The sequence below is a fragment of the Gambusia affinis genome, linkage group LG09 (assembly GCF_019740435.1).
Source record: "Gambusia affinis linkage group LG09, SWU_Gaff_1.0, whole genome shotgun sequence".
NCBI lineage: Eukaryota > Metazoa > Chordata > Actinopteri > Cyprinodontiformes > Poeciliidae > Gambusia > Gambusia affinis.
Genome location: NC_057876.1, coordinates 12,691,074 through 12,714,161, shown reverse-complemented (window position 1 = coordinate 12,714,161; position 23,088 = coordinate 12,691,074). Strand labels below are relative to the sequence as shown.

Below are 23,088 nucleotides of genomic sequence, written 5' to 3'. Positions count from 1 at the left end.
ACTTACATTCAACTTATGGTTTATCATTACTTGATTTTTGTGTCTCTTTTGCTTTTGCTTTGATATTCTTATAAGCTTTAGATACAGCAAATATATTATTTTATATCATAATAAGTATTGAAATGGTTTATCTTAGATTCTATTTATGCTCTAGTTCAAACTGAAGACTTCCCCATTATCTACTCACTTTTGCACTCCCTTTATGTGGACGTTTGTGATTTTGTTTGTTTGGATTTTTCTTGTTTTACACCTCAACCTGGCCACTAGGTTCTGAAAAATGGTTTTAAAAAATCCACCATAAGGAAAATTATGACAAAGCTAAGTAATAAAAATGTGATGTATATAAAATCAGCCCAATGTGTGTGAGGAAACAAGTTGAATGCAAATCTTCCAAGTTAAATTAAACATGTGAGAACCCAAGCAAACCGAAAACAATCAGGCCCTGGAGGATAAGTTTAGGTAGATAACCAAAGTCCAAATCTTCAGCACTTCAGTCCATGCATCTAGGCTGGAGATGCTCATGATATAATAAGCAGAGCATTTTGATAGATGTCCTGTACTTGTATGGTACTTTGTCAAGGCCGAAGTGCTACCAAATCGCTTCACTAAGCATTCAGTCATTCATGTACACATTCACATGGTGGCAAGATACTGAATCACAGCCACAGCCATGAACCAGCACAGCAAGGTGGGTGAAGTGTCTTAATAAAGAACACAGTGACTGAGAACCGTCACTATGCTATGTTACCATGGCAACATTTTTTTAGCAAGGACATTTAATCTAATCTCATTGCATTCACTTAAAGTAGAAAGGAACAATTGCTTCCACTGGTGCAATTGTGGAGGGAGTGGGGGTCAAATCAAATTCTTTGTCAAAGCAATACTGGCTTATAGTTTAAGTCTAGAAGTTGCACAGCACAGCAAACAAAACATAATTGAATCAAAATGAACAAAAAGCAGCCAAGCTCCAAAGAAAGCCTTTAATAAAAAAAAAACCTCAAAAGCCAGGGGGACTTTAACTGATTCCAAGAAATTTAAAAGAAATGAAGGATGACCCAAAAGTTTTGCACTGCATCAAAAAATGCACACGTTGTTGTTTTCAATCACATAATGCATTCGTCTTGTTTCCCCTCCTTAAATGTAAACACACAAAGCCTTGGTATTGTTCCCAAAACAGCTGGACGTGGTTATTTTTGGAAATGGCTTCTAGAACAAGATTGCAATTTGTCATGGCTTTTTTTTTTTCAGCTGCAGGTTTTGGAGTAGCAGTGAGCATTTACAGCAGGATTAACGTTTCTCTGAGAATGATCCGGGTCAGCGTTCTGTTTGTTGAAACTGCTGGCATGAAAACTGCAGAACATCATCAGACCTTTCCAAAACTTTAATTTACTGTTTATTGTTCAGATTATATCTTAATCATCTTAGTTTGTTACTAAATCAGATGTTTGCCATCTGCTTGGTGTTTTTCAGGGGGATTTAGTACATTTAGTCGAAAAGCAGCCTGTTTCTGCAGAAGCTCTGTGTGGTTCTGTTTAGGTTCTGTCTTTGTATTTCTGCTGCATTTTGTTTGCAGCGTAAGAGTGTGGGTTGCTGCTACGGAGAGATTGTTGCATCATGCTCTGTCTCAATGACAGCCAAACCTCTGTTTTACAAGACCAGAATGTTTTTTCTGTCAGAAACTAAAAAGGAAAATAAATGAGAGTGCAGAAAGGAGAGAGAAGACTCCATCGTGAAAATCAGGAAAGAGTTTAGACGGATTCGTTAAGCATCTTAAATCTGAGCTCGTCATCTGGTGTCCTGCTCCGGCTCTCCCTGATCCCTTTCACTCTTGTTTTACAAACTGTCCTCTCTTCCTATTGTACTTTTCCTTTCTCTTTATTCTGCACACACAAACACACCTGCCTCACGTTTAGAGCACAAAGCTGCTCTAACTGTGTGGCTCTTTAACCAGAGTGTGTTTGCCTTGCTGTCTGACTCAGGAGGTCTTTATCTAAAAGTCTGGATGCAGCTACAGTGCCTTGCAAAAGTCTTTACACCTCTTGAAATTTTGAACAATCTGTCACATTGTTAATCCCAAACTTCAGTTTACCTTATGGGCCCTTTATGTAATCGATTAACGCAGGTTTTCCTTAAATATAAAGTGGAATAAAAATCATATTTTTTTTGTTTGTTTTGTTTTATAAATCTGAATTTCATCTCTATTTTAAGTCCCCTTTAATTTCATACCTCTGGTGCAAAGTTTAGTGAACATTAGTAATCAAACAGCCTTGTGAGAGAACAAGAGAGGCATCCAAGAGGTCCGTGGTAAATATGGAGGGGCTGCAACACTGACAGCACAATTATTTGTTGTGCACTTCACATCTAGTTCCTATGCAGAGAAACAAGAAGAAAGGTTTGCAGTTTGCCATAAGAGTTGTAAGTGAAATTAAGGTAGATTAAGGTGTTCTGGTTAGATGAGAACAAAACTGAATTTTTTCTCCTGTCTGCGTAATGCTGTTTGTAGAAGAAAACTATCCTTACACCAAACACACAAGCATTATGATGAAACAATGTGGTGGCAGCACCGTACTGTGGGGCTGATTTTCTTCAGTGGGGAGAGTTGATGTTAAGGTGGATCTAGATTCCTACAGGGCAGTACTATAGGAAAACCTCATACCCCAGAAGATATACCCCAGAAAAATACCAACCCCAAAAGATCGAGGCACTGAGGGTGCCTCAACTTTCAGGTTCTCAGTAATTAAAGATTTCTTCTCATAGCTCGGTTATGTGCAACTTTAAGTTATGTAACACTATTGAAATAAAGTACATTAAAAAAAATGACAAAATTTGAAGAAGTTTAAAAGAAGTTGAAACTTTTGCATTACACTGTTGACTTTATGGCTGTTGTCTCTAACACATCTTTATTTACCCTTTCTTATCTATAATTTTCCACATCTCCCAAAATTTACCAATTCTGGTATCTTTAATTTGAAGTGATAAGCCTCAGACATTACACCTGTCTTCCTGCTCTCAATGTTAGGTTGATTTTTATTGTTGGCCTGATGCTTACGAGCTCTGAATTGGTTCATACACTGTGACTTTCACCAATCAGATTAATCAGCATCCTAGTGAGTAGAAAGTCAAGTCCAGATACCTAAGAAAATACATTCAAAAAGAAGAATACCTTAATTGGCATAATAATACACTCACATTGTTGAGGTTTATGCGGTTCAACAGGGCCCTCAGCCCCTGCCTTTCCTTAGATTTAATTATGATCGCTGAGAAAAAAAGTGGAATTCTTTGATCGTTACTGTTGCTTTTGGTTAAACAAACTATGAAAAACAGAAGGTCTGGTTTTTTTGCTGCCGATCCTCAACATCAGAGAGTTTCAATCACAAGTGAAAGGCTACCCTGTAGGAATGTCAGAGACATCCAGTTTGCTCTGCTAAAAGAGAAGCATGGTTTTCCTGACCTTTTCACTCAACGCTTGTCCTCCATCCTCTTGCTCCCACATCTTCCTGAGAAACAAAACCTTGACATGACTTCATATTCCTAATCTAAAACACAGCTCACATCGAAGTCTGTTTATCATAACGGCTTCGCCACAAACTGCACTGGCAGCAGCTCTAATGAGCTTCTTCTCTGCCATGTTCAGGGGGTTAATTATGGTCATTATCTAACCAACCACATGGCATGTACAGGATTTTTGTTGTGGGTACTCGTCGGAGGAAGTGATTGGTGTACAAAGCGGAGGTTGCTCTCAGTCACACATGCTGTGCTTCATCTGTCAGAAAACATGTAACGCGCAGGCTTTCTAATCCCTCTCCCTCATTTCTCTTCTCTGTTGCAGGGCCTCCTGTAAGTATGCTTTCATCTCATCCAGGTAGTATTGAATTCATTTTAGAGGTTTTGACCTTAGCCATGCACACACATCACACGTGTCATTCCCGGCTGCACCGCTGGACAAACGGCAAGTCAAACCAAATATGAGCTCTTCTCCCACAGCAATAAAACTTGAATGTAAAGACCACCTACAGAAGTGTGTGAGATCTCCAGGTGGTGTGTGTTGATGATGGTTGTAACCAGCAAAGGTATCGTAGCTGCTGCCAGCACAGCCTTCGTCTCTGCACTGGACATGTCGTGATCAGACCAGGAACATTTTTTAAAGTTTTATCCTTTATTTTTATGCTCACATGTGGCACTGATCAGATGTGCAGAAGCGATTATTGGCTTTGAAAACCACCATGACGTTTTCTGGGAATATGGAAACAGAACAAACTGGCCTGGTAGAAGTTACTCGAATCCTGGGAGTAGTTTGACTGGAAGAAAACTGTCTGTGCAATTGGTTTTGCACTAAATGTCCGTGAAATAATGCAGAGTTCTACTGAACATGTACAAAAGTTTTGATTCTACAAATTTGCCTGAAGGTATAAAAATTAATAGCCTGTCAGCGCAGAGTAATATATTGTTGCAGGCTCAATGAAACAGCCACAAACATTCAGTTAAATGTAAAGGTTTAAGAAAGAGATAAGAAAAAAAAATGCTCATACTTCTTTAAGTTTTCCATATTTAATCACAATGCAGCCATAAACTTTCCTGTATTTTGTTGGAATTAATGTGATTGACCAACACAGTATTTCACATGTTTGTAAATGAAAGCAAATGCATGTCATTTCTTGTTACAAATACAAGTATGAGTTTGCAGATGTGCCATAATCTTTCCATTTTGACCAAATAAGCAACATAACTGACTTTAGAAATGCAAAGCGTCTTTTTTTTTATTATAACTGTTGTTTGAATATCCTGTAACTTTTTCCTTCAAATTTACAATTAAGTGCTGCTTTGTGCTTTTCTGTCATGAAGACCCCCACAAAAGTAAAAATTCAGTGTAAAAACTCCCTATGCTGACGTGGTGTAAATACAATGTGTTGTGCTCAGCTGCTGATTTTTGTTCAAATTTGTCTCACTGCTTCTTGCTTTGATGTCTAACTTCACCAGGGCAAGGTTGGACGGGATGGATACCCGGTAATTTGGATTTTATTTCTTTCATCCTGTCACTCTTCAGTCCAGTCTCTGCTCGGATTTCTTGGGATCCTTTCTTTTCTTTCCTTTTTTTTTCTTTTGAGCTTTTGCATCTATAAATTGGTTGCTCTTTCTTTTTGTAAATTTTAAACGTTGCTAACCATGTATTATGTGTATCCTGCCCCATTTCTAAGAAGTATGTGAAATCAAGACATTTACATTCACACATAGGCAAATTCAGACATCTTAGGACAAAATGATATATCTATAGAATATACGATTTTGATATGAATGAGATATCTATAAACATAAACAAAACAGGTGATAGCGTGGTCCTCAAATGCTGTAACCCTTCTGATCTGCCCTGTAAAATATACATCCAGTTCTGTTGTTATCCAGTGAAATAGCGGCCTCTAGTGGTGAGTTCCGATAAAGCGTGGCAACTCATCCATCGTCTGTTGATGGTTTGTGGTTTCCCCATCATCAAATTCTCATCTTAGTCCTCCTCCTGGGGTACAGATCCGTGTGTGCTGCTTGCCTCCTGTGAGTGTTTAGGTCGTCATGGTGACCGTGAGCAGTCACCTGTTGCTGTGCTCCGCGGGGCCCAGTTGGTTCTGGTGGGGCACTGCTCTCTGTCTGTCTCCCACGGGGAGTTTTTGGAGCCTGGTCCTGGGGGCAGATTCCCATGCAGTCTGTCTGGCACTGCGCAGCTCTGCTGACGGGAAATGCTCGCTGCTAATTGCACACAGGTGGACAGAGTGTACAAATAAATGTGTGCTCATTTGTTTTCCCTTTTTTTTGTGACTCTGATCCTCTGTGCCACTGTCTTCTTTGGAAATGTTTACTGTGTAACGATGTTTGGATGGGAATTGTGTACTAGAAGGTGGTTATTCTGGATAAGCTGTCCCAATTTAGGACACAGAATGCAATCAATCTGTTTGTGGTGTATCTGCAGATAGATGAAATCATGTTGCAACTGGAAGAGGTTTGTTTGATGCCTTTATATGGCATCTTCCTGTTGAGTGAATGAGAAATTAAAGTAGATTAATCTTTCTGACAGTTTCCATAGACAGAATATTGTTTTGTTTAGTAGTAGAGATGTTTGAATTTCCGTCAATGCAGCTTAAAAGTGACCATTCTCCCTACTGTGGAGGCTGTTTGTGCATCTATCCTTGTCTGCAGATGTGGATGAACTTCCTCCAACCACCAAAAGTTACTGTAGATACAGTGCATCACAGGCCAGAGGGGTTTTATACATTATTAGACCATTTTACTCATGTTCATGGCTCACATGTTCATGGCTCACATGTTCATGGCTCACAAATCACTACAAACGACTCGAGTGATTCAGTAAACTCTACTGTGCCAGTAAAATCTTTCACTTTTTGATTGTTTAATCAGATGGAGAGATTGCATTCTTTCATCATGCATGTTGTGAGTTTCTGAGTTATTAAATTAAATCACATGTGAATAATTTGTAAATATAACCTGCTACCATGTAGCCAGGGGTGAGTAAATGTAAATACATTATATGCTACTAGATACAATGCAGAATTAGACTTTTTCTGGCATTTTGTAGAATATAAATGTTAAAATACAATGTTTTTCTTAATAAAAAACATGCAAGATCACATATCAGCTAAATTATGTTTTTTTAAGAAACTTGAACTTTATGCCTTACGCATAAAGACGTTGTTAGTTTAATATCAGGAAATAGTTATGTTTATGGTGAAATCCCTTTTGTGTCAAACTGTAAACATTGAGATCAGTATTTCCTCATCCAGTCTACTCTTCATTTAAAAATCTGGACAGGTATCTGTACAAACTGCTAATGTTACCATATCTTGGAGAATTTTTGTTCCACGATACAAATTAAGCCAATTACCACTCCCCAGGGGTGTTTCTCATAGACCAATTTCATGTTAGAAAGGAGCCGACGCACTGAAGTGGCTGCAGCTGCTGCAGGGTTGTGTGGTTAGACCTCCTATTGGACATGTTGTGCAGGCTTTAATTATTAAAGATTCATAGGAATAAATTTGAGTAAATGGCATCAAATGTGACCACTGTAAAATAATTACAAGTTATTTCTCTCAACCGGAGTCAGCTCTCCTTCATCATCCTCTCATCTGCTCAGCTCTGAGTAAATGGCTGGTTCTTCTATAGTGCTTTATCAATCAGTCATTTACCCATTCATATACTAATGGTGGCTACTGTAATCTGGGACAGAGTGACGTAAGCAAGACGGCCATACAATTGGCGCCACTTGGCCCTCTGACCAGCGCTGACTGAGTTGTGGGGGTTCAAACAACAACCCAGTGATTCAATACTAACAACCTACATCCTCTGATCAACGTTGAAGTTGAAGAAATTAACTTTAAGTTTGTTGAAGTTACAAAACTCTATGAGGTTTGGAGTGACTCTGCATAAGTCATGAAATGGAGACATTAGTTATAGTTTCAATTGGGGCCTCTGGAAATCCAGGAGATCGAGCTCCCAGGCTCATGTTTTAAAAATGCCCTAAAGTGATGTTGAAAATGACTGCTTGAACCTGACAAAATAAATTTAGATTTATGATTGGCTCCATGTTTAAAGATGACCAATGTCTCACTGTGAGACATTGGTCATCTAAATAAAAAATAATAAAAAAAGACATAGGCTATAGCCCTATTGTAAAGTTTACCTGAATTTTGGTACAATAAAGGTTTATTTCTATTCAATTCAATTCTGCCAGCAATATAAAAACCAACACACTTTCTTCCCATCTGACATCAAATCAGACTGAACTTTTCCAATTTAAGACATCTGGTTTCAACTGCATAGGCTTTTCTGGTTTTACAGTAACTTTAAGCTGCTCCAGCTACCTCTTTACAACAGGGATGTGCAGTAATGTTTTCATGTCCAAAAAGTGTTTTTACACAAGCTGGTTGTGTAACTTCACAGCTAACAATAAGGTTGTGTGTCCATATTTGCGTGCACATAGGAGATCAAATACTTCACTCAGGTGAAAAACACACGTTGAGTACATCAGCCTCATGCAGGCAGCAGTCTGCTGAATCATCAGTGATTTGATAAACAGTGTTAATGAAGTGTGGTTTGTGAGTATTTCAAGCATAACTTCTCAACAAGTGTGGGCGTGGGCGTGTGTGTCGGGGTGTGTGTGCGTGCTTAGGTATGTTTTCTCTCCTCATGCAACCCGTGTCTCTCCTTCCTCTCATAAATCACAACCAAGGAGACTTTCTGAAAAGAGACTTCCCGCTGTCAAATAATCAAAGTAAGGCACACTGACAGAGCAGCACAACCCCACAGCAGCACAGCCCCGCACAATAAACACACACCCCCACACAGCTTCTGACTTTCATTCATATTGACAGAGATCAGCATACCCAGCTATAAGTGTGTTTATGTGAGCGCGCCAGTCTGAGACAGACAGCCGACATTTCTCTGCTGAAACCGGCTAAGGCCTCCATTGTTCCGCAGATTAAAGCCAGACGGTCACCCAACAACATGTCAGTAATTTTCTGTCCCAAACACACAGCTCTCTGGTATGCTTTATTCTTCTCTTTGGTTCTGCTCCAGCCACTGTGTTCTTTTTCTAAAGTCATGTTTCGCAAATTGTACAAATGTAGAAGCACTGCAGTGTTTCCCACCATAGCAGCAGCATAGAGGTAATTGAAACGATCAGTGGATGGTGGAAAAAAAGAGTGGAAAAAAACACCTTGAGAGAGAAAGGAGGAAAAGAGGGATCCACTCATCAGCCTTATCAGCTTCACTTTTATGACCGAAATCAAGCTAACAGCTAATGTTCCCAACATGTTACCATGTGTGTTTCCAGCCGAGACGTCTGCGCTGATGTGCAGACAGCATGCTTTCCGAGCTGCATCCTCAACAATTACACCCCACTGGATAATCACCAGTCTGCACCACAAAGAACACAATAAAACCAGCAGAGACACCCCACGCCCTTATTCTCTGTGATTAACAGATCACACACATACCTGCATTAATCAACGTTTGCATTCACACAGAAAGAAATACACAGATGTGAGCTCCTGCAGGCCAACTTGTACCAGGAATTTTTGCGTAAATATGCAATTTTATTCTGGCTAGGGTTGCTGTATGACAAGATGCCGGCAAACAATGCAATCGGAGAGGCACTAAAAGAAATCATTGTTTCATTTTTCTTCACAGCTAGTTGGGGTTTCAGTGGTTATTATCAAGGATATTCACTCACATTTTTTTTCTCCCAGTTTTTTCCTTTTATTGCGCCTCTCCAATCTGTATTTGGCTCTCAGATCCTTTTGTGGTGCGAGATGAAGAGATTTTTACTACAGCTCCTAATTCCGACCCACAAAAACCTCACCGCACCCCCCAAATTTTTTTGTTTGCTTTTTTTCCTGTTGGTACAGCCTGATTTTATTTGGATTCCAGCTTTTCTATGCGTAGACCCTTTGTCTGCCTTGTAGGTATGTTGCAGCTTCACAAACATTTAACACAGATAATATATCATTTTTCCATCACAGAGGGAAAATCTTTTCTTGGCTTCTGTGGTATTCACAATGCCTTGTAAAGAATTTCATACCGCTTCTTTCACATTCTGTCATGGTATAGAATAGACTTTGATGTATTTAATGTACAGTGTAAGATGGACGTGAAGTGAAAGTGAAAGAAAATGTATAAATGTATGTGTGTTTCTTTATTATTATTATTATTTATAATAATAAATTAATTCAGGTGGTGTACCAAAAGTGACCAAAAATGAACTTTAAGGGTTTTACCCAAAGTGCTATGTGTGAAAAAAGCTAACACCCTGAACATATCATCCTCACTGTGAAACAGGATGTTGGCAGCATCATGTTGTGCTTTTCTTCAAGATAGAGATCTTGAAGAAAACAGGGAAGATGATCAGAGTTGACAGGAAAATAGAAACTGCCATATATACAATAGAGTGGTTTAGATTAAACTAAATTTGTGTTCAGAATAGCTAAGGCCTAGTCAAAGATGAGAATATTTGGCGAGATTTGAAAAATGATGCTTGCAGATGTTCCCAGTCCAGTTTAATTGGAATTGATCTGTCTTCAACATAATTAGCAAGATTCTCAGGTTTTGGATTTGTAAAGCTGGTGGAGCCATTTACCAAGAGACGTGCAGCTGTAATGTCAATGGGAGGTGTTTCTACAAAGTGCTGTCTCACGTGAGCTAAAGACAAAGGAACTGCACACTCTTCAGGTTTTCATCTGTAACAATAATGAAAACCATCAGTCATCCACTTTATAGCTATTCACCAATTTATGTTAGTCCATCACAAAATAACCTTAAAGTGGACTCAAGTTGTTTTTTGTAAATTGTAAGGTAAATGGTGCAAAAGTTCCAGGGTTATTAATACATTTGTTATGCATTTTATACTGTTTTTCTTCACCCAAATTGCCTTGAACTGTCCAAATTGATCGCCATTTTTCCATGAAAGAGATTTATCAACTGTTGGACTGTTAGTTTAGATAGTGTCCCCTGAAATTGTGAGAACAGAAGAAACTCTACATTTCAGTCTCCATCTTTACTATGGAGGTCATTCATATTGGGTTTTATAATGGCGACTAAAACTTTCACACGCACCTTCAAAAGCAAAGACATACAATAGACTACCAGGACTTACAAGCAATTTATGGTCGCTTGTAAGCATCCATAAATCAGTCTCTTTTTGACTGGGTTCAGATTTTGCAGCAGCAGATGACCTCACAGCAATCATCTCATCTACTCATCCTGACGATTACTGAAGGAGCTGCACCGCAGTAAATGCTCCCAGATGCAGGGATAGCGCCACAAACGCACGGTCCGATTTGCACCACAAGGCACACGTCCAGAGATCTGGACCCTGATAGCTGGGAAAAGTCAGCGGGACGTCTGTAGCGTCATCTAATTTTTCAGATTCATGACATGGTAAACTCAGCATGTTGCTTTTAATAGAGTGACAAAACTACAACTTGTCGTGGGCTGAAAGTAGTGAGGAGTTGTACAAATAAAAAATCATCACTTCCTTACTGTTTTGGCTGGTTTCAGCCATAACATTCGATGGAACATTATTGCCTCAAAAGGTTTTCACTATCTTCTTAATATGTCTTTCAAATGTTTGAAAATGTAATATTTTTTGCAGCCACAACATCAAACATTATGTGTAAACACTTCATATCCAGCCTCCATCTTTTTGCATCAAGTGCTCATCCATCAAGTAATGACAATGCTGAGTTTTCCACTGCAGGAGCTGAGGCCAGATGGCCCACATAAGAGGCAAAACAGCGAAAGGCCAGACAGGCCGAGTGTTAATGACAGCTTTTAGTCTGCAAAGTCACCAGGACTGTGAAGGGGTCCACCAACCCACTACTCAGGGGACCCTGTAAAAACTGTTAGCTTAACATGGAGTACGGTCGTTAAGGAGGAAGTCAACATTAGCCTTTACCACATACATCACATTTAAGTGTTTTTGGAAAGTTTTATCCGGAGCCAAGTGTTCCTCTATGTTTAAGTTGGGATCTGAAGGTCTCCGCATTCGAACTGAGGGCTGTTCTGAGGAGGCGGTTCAACGACTGCTCGGCTGTGTTTTATTGATGTAAACAAAGTCTACAGAGTCAACTGCTGCTTCAGCACTTCAGCTTCAGGCAGGTCTCACTAAACCGCCTTTTAGGTTATCTCATCACCACAAACCCACATAGCAGATGGGGGGATTACAGCATACATCCAACAAGCTATCAAATTTGATTTTGAAATTTCCAAAAGTGGTGCAGGCACACAAAGTGGGGCAGGATATGCATCAATATTGTTTCATTTTTGTCTTCTCTTAATGCTTTCTTCCAAACTCTTTCTGCTACCTACAAATCTTCTTTTTACTGTTCTCTTTATTTTATTTTAAAATGATGTCCATTGTTTCTTTGAGGACAAAAATAATTTACATTGTCTCGTGGGAGATAAAAACAGAAGACTCAAACGTTTATGAGAAACTAATCGGTAACAGCTGGCTGTAGGGTATTTTTAAGATGGTCTGTCTGGTCTGAGGATTTAAAGCAAATAGTGTCTTTTCAGTGTAATAATTACATTCTTTATCCACGGAGGACTCATTTGATGTCTTTGAAGCTGGTCATTAGAAGAAAACATTTATCCCTTACTCTCTTGCTGAGAGTTGGATGAAAAGATTTCAATCTCATGTCTGCCTATTAATGATAAAGGCATGAAAATCTTGGCTTAGCAGACTACTGCCAGCAGTGCGATCTACAAATAACAAAATATTAAGGTAACTAAAGGCTAAAAGTATCTTTTTCTAACTCCTTGCTAATTTTGGAATTTATTCCATATTTATTTATTCTACTTCATTTATATATTTTTATATTGAATCTGATTTGCAGATTCTTTTGTTAAATGATCATCATTCTGACTGAAATGAACATGTTAATGTATGTTACAGTTGTTTAACATGCATTCTTTTTGCCTTCTTTTGTTTTGGAAACACATTTTCCACTTGTATGGTCCTCGAAGGTTCATTTCCAATATGGCAAACATGGAAATATCTGCTCTGTCTATATCTGTTGTTGGGACCAGTATGACATAAATTCTCCTATGCCTTTAGATAAAATGCGGAGATAACTTGGCCTTCAGATTAAACAGAGTATAAATGTGGTTGAAAAGTTTACATTGGCATGCTTTTCATGTAAAGTTATATTCAAAATGAAAAACAAAACAGAGATTCAAGGATGTTGTTAGGAAAGCTGGATTTTTGGAAATGATTAGAATTGTATCGCTTTATTGCTCTCACAAAATCCAAAACGTTGCTTCCTTTCTAATCTGTCATATTTAAGCAACAACCTGGTGTAAAAACGATTCACCAGGAACAGCCTCAGATTTGTCCAAAGAAACCGTTTTGTAACTCGGCCAGAAAAGGTTCATTAGACATGAATGTTCTTTAAACAAAAGTATCACAGTGATGATCCCAACACTCCTAGATGCAGTGATTTATTTTTCTTTTACTCACGAATATCTTTATTCCCTCCAACAGGGGCCTCTTGGCTTGGATGGCAAACCAGTAAGTACTCTGGTAAACAGATTTTTGCAATGTCTTTTTTTAAGGACTCAATTTTATACTAAAATTGTTGTTGTTGTTTTTTTATTATTATTTTAGGGTTTACCGGGTCTCAAAGGAAGTCAGGTACATCCTTACACATCAGTTTAGCTCTTTAATTACACCCATCAGTTAACATAAGGACGTTCCTACATACAGACTTTGTTAACGGACACGAGATGGAAGACAGGTGGGCTTTGTGTAGCACATCAGTCATTTTTACTGTTTCTATTAAAAAAAGAAAACATGGTAGCTATTTTCATCGCTGTTCCACATCTTAAGTCGTCCCAGAGCTCGCAGTCATGGGGGAGTCATGGATCAAGTGAAGCTAATTCAGAAATCCCCTCTGCCCTCCCATTCATCAACCTTTCCATGAAACGCTGCACACTCCGAGGCACACCCAGGTGTGGCGTGTAAACGGGCAAAGCATAGCAAATGGGTTACACACCGGTGGGAAAGAAGGAGCCAGAATGGTGTTTACAGCCTCAAGCACAAGCTCTTTAAAAAATCATTACGATGTCCTCTGCTCTTCGTCTGGCTGACCTCCGTGATCGCCTTGCCAGTCCTTTTATCTTATCTTATTTATTTATTCATTGACATTTTTAAAATAACATTTAAGTGTTATTTGCAGAACCTGTTTTGCATAGGAAATATCTTTCATTACATGCAACTAGAACAGATCATTCCTGACATCTGAAAGCCTAATTGGAGACCTTTAAATAGTTTCCAAACATTATTAAACTCTTCTTTCCTGTTAAAATAGACTTAAAGTTCAGTCTGTCATTTAATAGGACTCTCCTCTATCACCAATGGTTTGTCGTAAAACCACAGCAGGAGAGGCGTAGATCTCCTGGCCAGGGTTGCTTCTGAATTCACAGAACACAAGGTTAAAACAAGAGAACGCAGGAAAAAAAGTTCAAGTATAATATGATTGATTTGTTAGCAGAAAGTTCCAGTACGACAACTCTTAAATGGAGATCATTATCTGTCAAGTCAATTTTTGTAAAATCACACAACTTTCCTTCTGCTTTCACCCTGACCTAAAGTACTGAGGCACTGTTGCAGCTAGCTGCCTTTCTCCACTCTGCCCACTTTGTCAAAGTTGTGCTCCATAAAACAATAGGAGCTCCTGTCCAAACAAAATATTTGGCTCAAAGAAAAATGAAGACAAGGGTAAAATTTAAAGCCCCGTCTGAAGGTGGAAAAAAAATAAATTACAGTCAAAAGACTCAACAAAGCAGCCAGAGGGAATATAGTGTTAAGTACCACACAATGTTAGTCAAACAATGAATGGAAGAAGATTAGAAAGAAAAACTATGATCTGAACTTTGGTGTCACTTTTAGGTCCACTGGGGTCAAAACAAAGTGCTTTAATATCCTCATGTTCTTTGTACCTTTTCATATTTTCCCCACACACGTTAATGTTGAGATTTTATGTAATGAAGCAAAACAAAATGGAGCAAAATGTCCTACAACATTTCAGACATAACATCGATTTCTTATTCTCTAAATAAGAAATCAATTATATTTTTACTATTGTTCTCATATTTTTCAGCTATTATTGAAATAAACTAAAAGTCATGCATAATTGTGATGAAGAAAGGGTTTCAGAAGTCTTTACTAGTAAAACTCAGCCAAAGGCATTTGGCTTGCATTTGTGTTCAGGTCTTCTGAATCAATACTTTGTGGAACTACCTGTTACTGCGATGATAGCGTCTGCTCCTTTGTAGCATGTTTCTACCAGCTTTGTACATCTGGAGGCTGAAACTCCTGCCCATTATTCACTGAAAAATTGCTCTTGCTCTGTCAGAATGGATACAGTGTGTCTGTGGACATTCGTTTTCAGGTCTCGCCACAGAGCTATCCCTCCATTCCTGATCTGTCCGCTGTGTTCCTGGGTCTTTTTGTTGCATTTGGTTTAGTAATCTACTCTATAAACCTCTGATCTTGTGGAGAAATGGTGGCTCAAGGTTTGTCCTGTAACAGGTTGGTAGCCAGTTCAATCCCCTGCTACATCTGTTTCAGTGGTCGTGTCCTTGGACAAGAGACTTCACCTGCGTTGCGTGCTGCTGGTGGTCAGCATGCCCGATGGCACTGATTGAATGGCCGCCACACTTCTGTTAGTTTGCCCAAGGGCAGCTGACCTGTGGCTACAATCAGCATGTCATTGAATGGATGAATGACTGATTGTAGTGTAGAGTTTCGGAGTCCTAAACTATAGTGCTTAGTAAAGCACTATAGAAATGTGACCCATTTACCATCCAAGTCCGTCACAAAACAGCTAGATTTATGGGGACCCACAGCTGGACTCTATTACTCTTACTTCTATTTTGCAATGCAGTGTCTTCTGTAGACAATTGGTTCCACTAGATGCTTATGCTCCACTTTGTCTTGGCCTATCACTTAAAATCCCAATAAAATACACTGAAGTTTGGGGTTGTAACATGACAAAATATGAAAAAGTTCAAGGACTATGACTACGTTTGGAGGGCCTGTAGATGTTGGCTGATTTCCATCTTCTTGTTCTTCTGTCATAGTGGAGGTTTTCCGTTTGTGGTGCCACTACATGTGGCGTCCTTGTGCCACTTGTGCACAGTGGACAGGCAGGGACAGAAAGGCGGCCAGCAAACTAATCTCATCTGTCTGCCCACCGTTTATAAATGTTATGTCAAAATGTCCAACACAAAGCAGGACTGTGTATCTTTATCTGATACACAGCATAGGAACACTAAAGCTTCAAGTTTTCTGTTAGTGTTTGGGACATTCAGCCCCAAAGACACAACAAAACCCACAGAACCGAACACAAAAATCCATGGACTCCTTGCGCTACAACATCTTCAAAGTTCCCATCTGTCAAAAAGACTGATGTAGGAACAAAAGGAACATCTTTGCTTTTCAGCTTCATCTCTCACCACATTTTTAACTCCTACGTAAATACTTGAAACATGTTTTTTTACTTCAAACAAGGAATTACATTCAGCAGAAAGCAGGTCGGGATTAAGCAATCTCCGTGACACACATAATTAAGTGGTGTTGCCTTATTGCTTGATTTAATACTCTCTGCCTAGGCCACGCAGAAGATGCAATGTGCTACGGTGTGTCACTGATTTATTTTCACCAACTGTCTCTGATTATCTTTCTTATCTCTCCTGCAGGGCCTGCCCGGACCCAAGGGAGAGAAGGTATGCTTCAACTTGAGTTCCAGCTGTGCTTAGCTGGCACTAACATTATTTTGTTTGTAAAGCCACAGAGATGCATGTAGCCTCTTTCAAGATTTTGCCATTCACTAACTAAATGAGGGAAAAGATAACAAGTACTGCTCTGAGAAGGTTTACAGACGTTCCTTGAAGCTCGGTGACAGCCAGATGTTTTCCCGCTCAGTGAGCCTCCTTTCAGCTAAAGATGTTGGAAGTTTCTAGCAGTTTGAGGTTGGCATGTGCTTATCGATGAAGTGTTTTCTTTTGCCCTCAAGTGGCAGAGCTGCAGATAAGCAGAAACGCACCGCAGCTCAGAACAGGATTCATCAAGGCCCGACTCCTCCACGTGCGTTCTCTCCAACAGATAGATGATGTGAATGTTTAAAAAAAGAAAACCGCTTTCCTTTGTGTTGTCATAATAGTAGCTCAGTAATGAGAGCGTGACCTTTCGGCCCTCATCAAAAAACAATCCTCACCCTGCGCACACCCACTGTTACTACCCCGATCTCATCCTGTCCAATGAGTGTATCTGCGGCTTATCAAGTGACTTATCCAGTAAATGTTTACATCCCATTGTGGTTTGGACAGATGACCCTTGAGTTGCTTCCTTCCTATAAACACTATTTTAGTAAGCTTGTCTGTCATTGCGGCACCACAGTAGCTCTTGAATTATTAGCCATTTGTGCATTTACAATTCTGTGAACTACTGACAATTGTTATTTTCCTGTTTTTCCTATCAGGGCGACCAAGGAGACATTGGGCCAAGGGTAAGTCACGTTTTCTTATCATCTTTGAGAGATTAAATAACATTTTTGGGAAAACGTCTGCACAGTTTAGATGGTGTTTCTTCACTGCACAGTTCGTTTTTTTTTGTGAAATAGTTCTTCAATTCTTACCACAGACTATCAGTTGCATTTAGATCTGTACTTTGACTGGGACATTGTTAACGCATGAATATTCTTTGATTTAAGCCACTATGTTGTAGCTCAGGCTGTATGTTTAGGGTCACTATCCTACTAGAAGACTAAGCTCTGACCTGGTCTCAAGGCTTTTGTATCCTCTTTAGAGCTTTTCTTCCAAAATGTCCCTGTATTAAACTCTGCCTGTTTTTCCATCAACTCTTAGTCACTAGTACATCTCTGCAGCTCCTCCAGAGTTAGCATCAAATTCTTGGCTGGTTCTTGGAAATAACACTGTACTTGCCTGGCCTGTAAGGTAGAATAGTCATGCCTTGGTTTATTTTCATCTGTGACATATTCTGGATTAAATAGAGCTCAGTGAGATGTTCAGAAGATAATTTTATAACCTTACTTGCTCTAAACTTATGCAAAATGTTGTCCCTGTGCTGAACTGTGTTCCTTGGTCTTCATTGTCCACTAATGTGAACTTTTGAAGACTTTATAGCGCAGCTATATGCAAACTGAAGTTCAATCGTGCAGAAGAGAAATTAATTCATGTAAATAGTGACTTATGAAAGCAACTGGTTACAGAATTTTTTGTTCAGGTGTATCAGAGTAAAGACAATTTAAATACACACAGAACACTTCAGATTTTTGTTACGCTCTACTTTATTTTGTTCTGTCACATGACACCCAAATAAAGTACACCAAAGCAAAGCTTGTAGCTATGATTTGACAAAATATGTAAAGGTTCAATGGGGTTTTATACTTGCGCAAGGGACTGTGTGTGTTTTGCTCTCTATATATAATATAAACTTAAAGCCCTTGTCATATTAAGTTCAATACAGAGTTTTATACTATACAGCTGTTTTAAAATAAACTAAAAAGTTTTCATCTTGTCATCAAGGGAAATCTAATTTTGCAGGGTGGGACAGGATGTATGTTGGTGTGCATTCCTATGTTTCCAAGACATGGAAATCGAAGAGAAGGCAACATGGGGTGGAGAGGATGATTTACCTTTGCAAACAGCTTGGAAGTTCGTCCCTGTCCATTAATCAGCAAATACAAACATGAAACCTAGACTACACACTGTCTACAAATAACTTCTATGGGTTATTTCCTGCAATCAAACATGTGAATAGAAAAACATTTGGGATAACCTCATTGTTTTGAGCTCTGAACCAGGATGAAAGGGAATGCTTGACATTCACATAGATACGATATAAATATAGACATAAGACAAAGGCATTCTACATAGGCAAAGGGGATCTTTAAATACAAGACAGAAAGAAAGAAGGTCAGTAAGAGAAAAATAGACCCTTTTCATTTGTAGCAATTTAAAAATAGTCCTGAAGAAGCCTCAAAATAGCGCTGCCTAACCTCCACGGCAGATGTGAATCATTTATGGTGACCTTTGTTAAATGTTTGCAGTGGGAAAGTCTTTGTACCACAGAAGCATTTAATCAATGCTACACTGAAAAATGTTGAACTAAGTGGTAAAAATAGAGAACAAAGACATGGCTACCTAAGCATTGTGGTGGGAGTATGGTGGTATAAAGCGGCTTAATTTACAAATAAACATTTATTGGTGAATGTGCTATCGAGGGTAAAATTAATCTAAATCTGGTTTAAGAGTTTATTTTGATATTCTGATTTTAGACATCAAGTAGATGGCTCAATTCAGCTTAACTTAGAAATAAGCAGCAGCTAAACCTTGTGTGGTTATTATGTTTCTTCTTTTCATGGAAATTCAACTTCATTGACCCAAGATGGAAAACTATATTATGTTTTCATCTAGAGACGATTTCATAAAGATAACATGAGAAAATCTGTCCCAAAACTAAAGTCTAACAGGGGATTAACCTTTCCACCTAAAATAACTCACAACACTATAGTAGTTCCACCTCAAAACCAAGAAAAATAAAAAAAAATAATAATAATCATTAGTCATTCAAAGCCCAGCTTTGGTGGTTATATGAAATATTTAGAAGAAAAGATAATTGCCTGTGGGTTCATCACTACCATAGAAAAGCATTACATCTACTGTTCTTAGATTTGTTTTATAGATCTCTGGGAAGGTTACATTCTTTGTTTGGGCACTTTTTATATAGAATTAAAAGTCTACTAATTAATCAATAAAAACTTACTCAAAACATTTCCTTTTTTTCAAGAAGCATTTGCATTCGCTAGAATCATAGAAGGTTTAAGGCCTAAACATTTTAGAAATTTCTTACAATCCTATACCTGTGTTAAATAGTTATTTCGCAATAGCAGAATTTGTCCACCTACTTGAAAATGTTTATAAAGGGAAAGTCTGAGTAATGAGTTAAACTGAAACCAGACAAAGTAACAGACCATCAAAAAGAGGAAATCACATTTAAGAGAGCAGAAATTTGCCATCTTTGGAGGTTAAGGACTGAATAAAACATAACAAACAGTTTGAGCAATCTGGGCCTGGATGAAGAAATAATGTAAAAAATAAATCTTTTCATGACCGTGTCTGTCCACGTTGCTTTTAACAGTCCCTTAAAGTCATTTGGTAGTTAAGAAAGAAAAGTGTGTTTTTCTTGTGGGGCTCACTCCTTGGATGAGCTGCCTACTTCTCATTAGCCAGAAATTAGGAAATGATGCAATGAGAGAATGATGGAAATATTTGAACATCCCCACCAAAACTCAATGCCTGGAAAAGAGTGCCAAAGTTGCTATCCAGTCTCAACTTTTTTTTTTTTTTTTTTTTACATAATCAAATAACTTCCTTATGCATTTGGTTTGTGTTTCTTTTGTGTGTATGATATTAGCTCAGAATCTACGGGAAATATGTAATTACCTCTAATTACCTCTAAAGCGGTAACTATTAGATTCTATTCGGACGGTCACATACCCTGTAATCCTGTGTATGTTCATCCTTAGAAAAAATAGGTCAGATCGCTGCTTTTGTGCAAGAAAGGTCTCTTGTCTGTGCACACAGTAGATGTCTTCTTGACCAATGAAGCTGTTTTTTCTTTTGCTTTAAAACTCAAACTTCAAATATAGAGTTCTTCATATCAACATGTTTATGCAATGATAAATTAAAATAACATTCTTTTTACTTTATCTCCATATGGCACTGTGAATAGCCTAGCCTGGACCTAAATCTAATTGAGAATTTGTAGCAGCATAATTCTTTGCTGCTACAGGAAATATGAGACTTACCCAAATTAACTTGCTCAAAATGCAGAAAAAGTTGTTGAGCACAAATGCACACCACAATTTTTTCATTCTTATGCACCATTTTCCTTCCTCTTCACAGCTATTCATTACTTTATGTTGGTTGAGCTCATGAAATGCCAACAAAATACGCAGCAGTTTGTATAAAGTGACAAATTGTGAAGAAGGTCAAGAGGTTTGAACATTTAGCAAAACACAGAGTGAGTGTACTGGAAGCACAAAGTGGTTCCTGTGTTAAAGCAGAGCTTAAACGGAGTGTACGTTTGCAAAGCTTGCCCAGTGGAAAGATATTTATGATGCAATTCTGAAACATTGCAGGAATTCCTGATTTCAATCAAGACGTAGGCCATTGCATTTTCCTGCCTATGCATTTTTGGTTCTGAGGCAATAGTTCCAAAATATTTTTGGCATTCGCTGTTGGTAGCTTTTCCAAATGGTGAATATTGCTCTTGGCTGGGGCTTCTCTTGCTTTGATGCCTTTGGATAAGTCTGCAGTTCCCCAAAACCTCAGGACATTGCTTGGAAACACATGCTCAACTCAAAACAAACGCTGTGAGTGATTCCTCCATGTGGAGTTTCATGAATATACTCTTATAGGAAAGCAAGTAAGAGCCTCTTGATTTGTGCTGCAGAGGGAGTTTTTTTTTTTTGTATTATTCCAGCATAAGCTCAGTTATCACTTTGCCCTTTTTTTGACAGTGAGCTCTGCTTCACCTCTGAACTTTTCAGGATGAAAGAATACATGTGAAAACAGGAAGCGGCCATGAATCTCCGTCAACCTGTGACTTCCTGTCGATCCATCATGTTCAGAGCTAACGTCAGGCAGACTCTGGTCACAAACGCAGGAAACGAGGTGTATTAAACCCAAATCGGCTGTCATAGAACCATCAAAATACTAAAGGATGTGCCGTTTTTGCATCTTTCTCTCAGAAAACCTTCATCAAAAGGAAGCCTGAAGATATCCATATCTTCCAGTTTATTCATAGAAGACACTATCAACTGCACTTTTGGGTTTATCTGGCACCTCTGTTGTTAAAGACAAGTTACAAGGACACAGAGCCAAATTCTCTCCTTGCTTCTCTTGAAGCAGCAGTAAAAATTTGACTTGAAGCCGGACTCTGAGGGGGATGTCTGTTTTTCTTGGTTTTTCTGATGGGAATGAGCTAAAGGCGATCCCCGCTGTGAAACAGCCTCTTCTGTTATGAGATGTTTAAAGACGCATATGTGGTCTTCATGGTGGGAGCGGTGTGAATGAGTGAATGTGACAAAGGGGAAAAGAGGAGTATATTGGCATGAAGAGGAGGAGGGAGCATTTTGTGGTCTCGGAAATAACCTCAGCAGTCCGGCGCTCTTCGTTAGCAGAAACCTCTGCAGCAGACTTCCCTTCCTTCTGCCGCTCCTTACTCCCCGCTGTTCCTCGCTCTCCCTCTCCAAGACCTCCTCAACACATCTCTCCATCCTTCCCTGCTCCCTGCTTGTGTTTTTGCGGGAGCTCAACCAGGGAGGCTCAAAGCTCTGTGGCGGCAGACAAACTCTGCTCCTTTCAGCTTGACAGACAATCAACACAATTACTGTCTGTTGACTGGAAAGAGCCAAGCCACCTCTGTTTGGGTTGGGAAAGATGGGAAGCCTTTCCACAGAGCACATGTACACAGTCACCGAGAAATATATCCTTGGATGGATGACTGAGGCATAAATTTCAAAAGGGCAAGGGTTGAAGTTTGCAGATTTTTTACTGTTTCTTCATAATAAAATGCACATGCAGCGCATTTTAAAGGAGCTTTTTCATATTTTGTCACATTCCAACCACAAAGTTCAGTGAGTCTTATAGGGAGTTTGTGCAATAAATGAAGACAAAGTAGCGCATAAATCGGAAGAAGAAGGAAAGACTTGCATTTTGTCTGCTTTATTTTGATTCCATTCACTTTGATACCCCTAAATAATATCCAGTGTAACCAAATAGCTTCAGAAGTCATGAAGATAGTAATTAAAGTCCATCAGTGTGTAATTTAGTCTCAGTATAAATGCAGCTGTTATATTGAAGCCTTGAGCCAAAGAGATATCTTGGTATCTGTCACAGAACATAAATGAAACAGCATCACAAAGACCACGGGACACAGGAAAAAGTTGGGAAGAAGTTTAAAGTAGCGTGAGGTTATAAAAAAAATATCCCAAGCTTTGAAGATCTCACGAAGCCCAGGTCGTCCATCTAACCTGAAAAGACTGGCAAGAAGAGGATGAATCAGAAAAGCTGTTAAACATGATGACCCTGGTTTAGCTGGAGGGCCTTTATGAAGGAGTGGGACACAGAAAACACACAGAAACAGGTGATCTGGTCAGATGATACCAGAAATAAATGATATGGTGTGGAAAACCCACACTGAACGTCATTCTGAACTCGACAACCTCAAGGTAAAACTGTGTAGTGGCAGCATCATGCTATGAGGCACTTTTTGTCTTTTTTTTAACAGGTCAGAGTTCATTAGATGGTAGTAAGAGCCAAACACGGGGTAATTCTGAAAGAAAGAAAGATTAAAGAGTTTATAATCAATTAATTGCATAATAAATTAAAATGAACTCAATAATTTTCATTCTGATGAGAATCAGAATTTTTAATAATATAATATATTATTGCAATATATATAATATATTATTATATTTTAAATATAAGAATATTTTTTGA

General features: G+C 38.8%; 1 protein-coding gene across 9 annotated transcripts in view; it reads left to right on the top strand.

Moving 5' to 3' along the window:
• The window catches only part of LOC122837411 (collagen alpha-1(XXIII) chain-like), a 146,940-nt gene that overhangs the window by 106,438 nt on the left and 17,414 nt on the right, over nt 1-23,088 (top strand). For 8 of the 9 annotated variants that reach the window (XM_044127757.1, XM_044127758.1, XM_044127762.1 and 5 more), the window contains exons 4-9: nt 3,830-3,837; nt 4,978-5,004; nt 13,040-13,066; nt 13,163-13,189; nt 16,258-16,284; nt 17,040-17,066. In XM_044127757.1, coding sequence (XP_043983692.1) covers nt 3,830-3,837; nt 4,978-5,004; nt 13,040-13,066; nt 13,163-13,189; nt 16,258-16,284; nt 17,040-17,066 — 143 coding nt within the window. The remainder of the gene's footprint in view (nt 1-3,829; nt 3,838-4,977; nt 5,005-13,039; nt 13,067-13,162; nt 13,190-16,257; nt 16,285-17,039; nt 17,067-23,088) is intronic. The other variant, XM_044127761.1, reaches the window with a different exon arrangement.